The sequence below is a fragment of the Loa loa genome (assembly GCF_000183805.2).
Source record: "Loa loa unplaced genomic scaffold supercont3.798, whole genome shotgun sequence".
Classification (NCBI taxonomy): domain Eukaryota; kingdom Metazoa; phylum Nematoda; class Chromadorea; order Rhabditida; family Onchocercidae; genus Loa; species Loa loa.
Window position 1 is genome coordinate 9,848 of NW_018108978.1, and position 2,556 is coordinate 12,403.

The window sequence follows — 2,556 nt, forward strand, 5'->3', positions numbered from 1 at the left end:
TTTTATTCTTTTTCATTTTTTTTTTTTCTTCTCACTCTTTGAACACAAAAAATGACAATGAAATCATTGAAAAGAAAAAAAAATAATATGGAAAAAAAGATGTCTTTTTATATTCAAAATTTATTGGAAATCAAAAAAGCAAAAAAAAAAATTCTTATTATGGGGAAAAAAAATTTGCAAATATTTTTTTGAAACGATATAAAATTTAATTCTTTAATGATAAAATAAAGAAAAAAAAGCGGAATAAAGACAAAAATAATTTCAATCGAAATAATTTTTTGCCTTAGAAAATTTCTTTTCTACCCAATTATCAATCATTAATGAACAAATGTAAATTCATAATTCTCAATTGTCTCGAGAATTTTCCTCAAATAACAGGAATAAGTCGAATGTTTTATACATTTTCTTTTTGTTCATTCTTTAGAATTGCTTATGAAATGCTTAAATCTTTTAACCCTTTTTTTTTCTAAATCTATTAGAAGTTGATCTAAATAATCTCTAATCTTTTTTTTTTTTAGGTTCCAATAGTTATCATAAATGGTAAAAATTGATTTCTATCTTTGAAAAGAAAAAGAAATTATGCACACTTAAATAATTATTTAAATAGAATTCGAATATCGTTTAAAATTTAACATTTTTTACATATGCAAATATATTCTCAAAAAAAAAAAATGGCATTGAAATATTGCTATGAAAATTACTACAATGTTTTCCCGAAAATAAAAATAAATCATTCACTGAAAATAAATTTTAGTGACATTTTTAGGGTAGGGTTTAATATAAACCCTCCCCCGAAAATAAGACCTAGTTCGACCTTGTCACAATTGCACGGAAGAAGCACCACTACCAGCGTTCCCTGCAGCCGCATCAAACCCTTTATGAGGAATTTTTGGGGCCCATCCGCATTGGCCATTTCCTGGCCGCATTGCCGCTCGACATGATTGCAGACACGATTGCGGAAAGTGCCAAGTCTCCAACATTTATCCCTTTGATGTTTCACGACATTTGGTCTTCTTAAGTGGTAAACGATCAAACTATTCTATGGAATACAACGAAGAAATTGTAAAGAATCCCAGGATAAGATTCTTACAAATTTTTTCAAAGAAAAGAAATTGAAGCATCCAATTGGTCCAAAAATAACGAGAAGAATACGATATTCTCAGTGAACACAGGTTGATAGGATAATTTGCTACCGTGCTTCCCCTAAAATAAGACTACCTTTGAAAATAAACTCCAACACACTTTTTTTTTTCGGGGAGGGGGGGGGTAAGAATGGAAGGAGAATAATAGAAGATTCTGCTTTATTTTCGGGGAATACTTCAAGGAAACGCGGTGTGTAAATCTATAAGTTAGCAAATTATTATATAAGTTAATAGATTAATTAAATGAAATTTTGTTAATTTTTAAAAATTTAATTATAATTTGAAGAAAAATATTTTGTTGTATTCCAGCAGCATATTAGTTATAAAGATTTTCCTACTATTTGATGATAATATATAAGTTTATAAGTTGACAAATTTGATGATAATAATAATGATAGTAAATACTATTTGATGATAATAATAATGATAATAAATACTATTTGATGATAATAATGATGATAATAAATACTATTTGATGATAATAAATACTATTTGATGATAATAATAATGATAGTAAATGCTATTTGATGATAATAATGATGATAATAAATACTACTTGATGATAATAATAATAATGATAATAAATACTATTTGATGATAATAATAATGATAGTAAATGCTATTTGATGATAATAATGATGATAATAAATACTATTTGATAATAATAGTGATAATAAATACTATTTGGTGATAATAATAATAATGATAACAAATATTATTTGATGATAATAATGATGATAATAAATACTATTTGATGATAATAATGCAACTTGATATAACAACCGGATACAAATTTTCCAAACCATTTCATGCGATGAATTTATGATTTCTCAAAATTGATAAGTTGATTTACTATGTGTAATACATCCTTTATATGATAATACAAATGTTAATATATCTGGTTATAAATGCGAGATTTCATGCGATAAATTTGATGATCTATTAACTGGTTCAATTAATCCCATTTAATTTATTCATTTCTTGTACAACTAATCATTAAAATTACTCCATCTTAATTAATTCATTTAACAATTGATTTTTTTTTATTTCACTTTAACTGTTAATTGATAACTAAACAACAAAATGGATATGATGATAAAAAATGAAAGAAAAAATGTTATCAATGATATCAACCTTCACAATAAGCAATAGCTTAATTTTATCTAGTTCTAAGATTATTTGGATCAAAGACCAACATGAAGTTTTTAGAAAAAACAGATGAATTAAAAAAAAACAAACAAACAAACAAATTGACAGGAGGATAGCATTAGAAGTATTATTAATGATAATTTTTTATTTTTTTTAAATAGTATAATGTTTGATTTAATTATATAATTTTAATTTAAAAAATGTAAAAATTTACGAAAAATTCTAATTTAATCGTGAAATTTTTTTTTTTTNTTTTTTTGACAAA

The 2,556-nt window shown here is 24.3% G+C and overlaps 1 protein-coding gene across 1 annotated transcript; it reads right to left on the minus strand.

The window, feature by feature from the left end:
* Positions 1 to 830: 830 nt before the first annotated feature.
* Positions 831 to 980, minus strand: LOAG_18980 (hypothetical protein; the record flags this gene model as incomplete). The annotated part of the gene is made up of 1 exon (XM_020451639.1): positions 831 to 980. A coding segment is annotated over one exon (150 nt), but the record flags the coding sequence as incomplete, so codon positions are not given.
* Between the last annotated feature and the right edge of the window lie 1,576 nt (positions 981 to 2,556).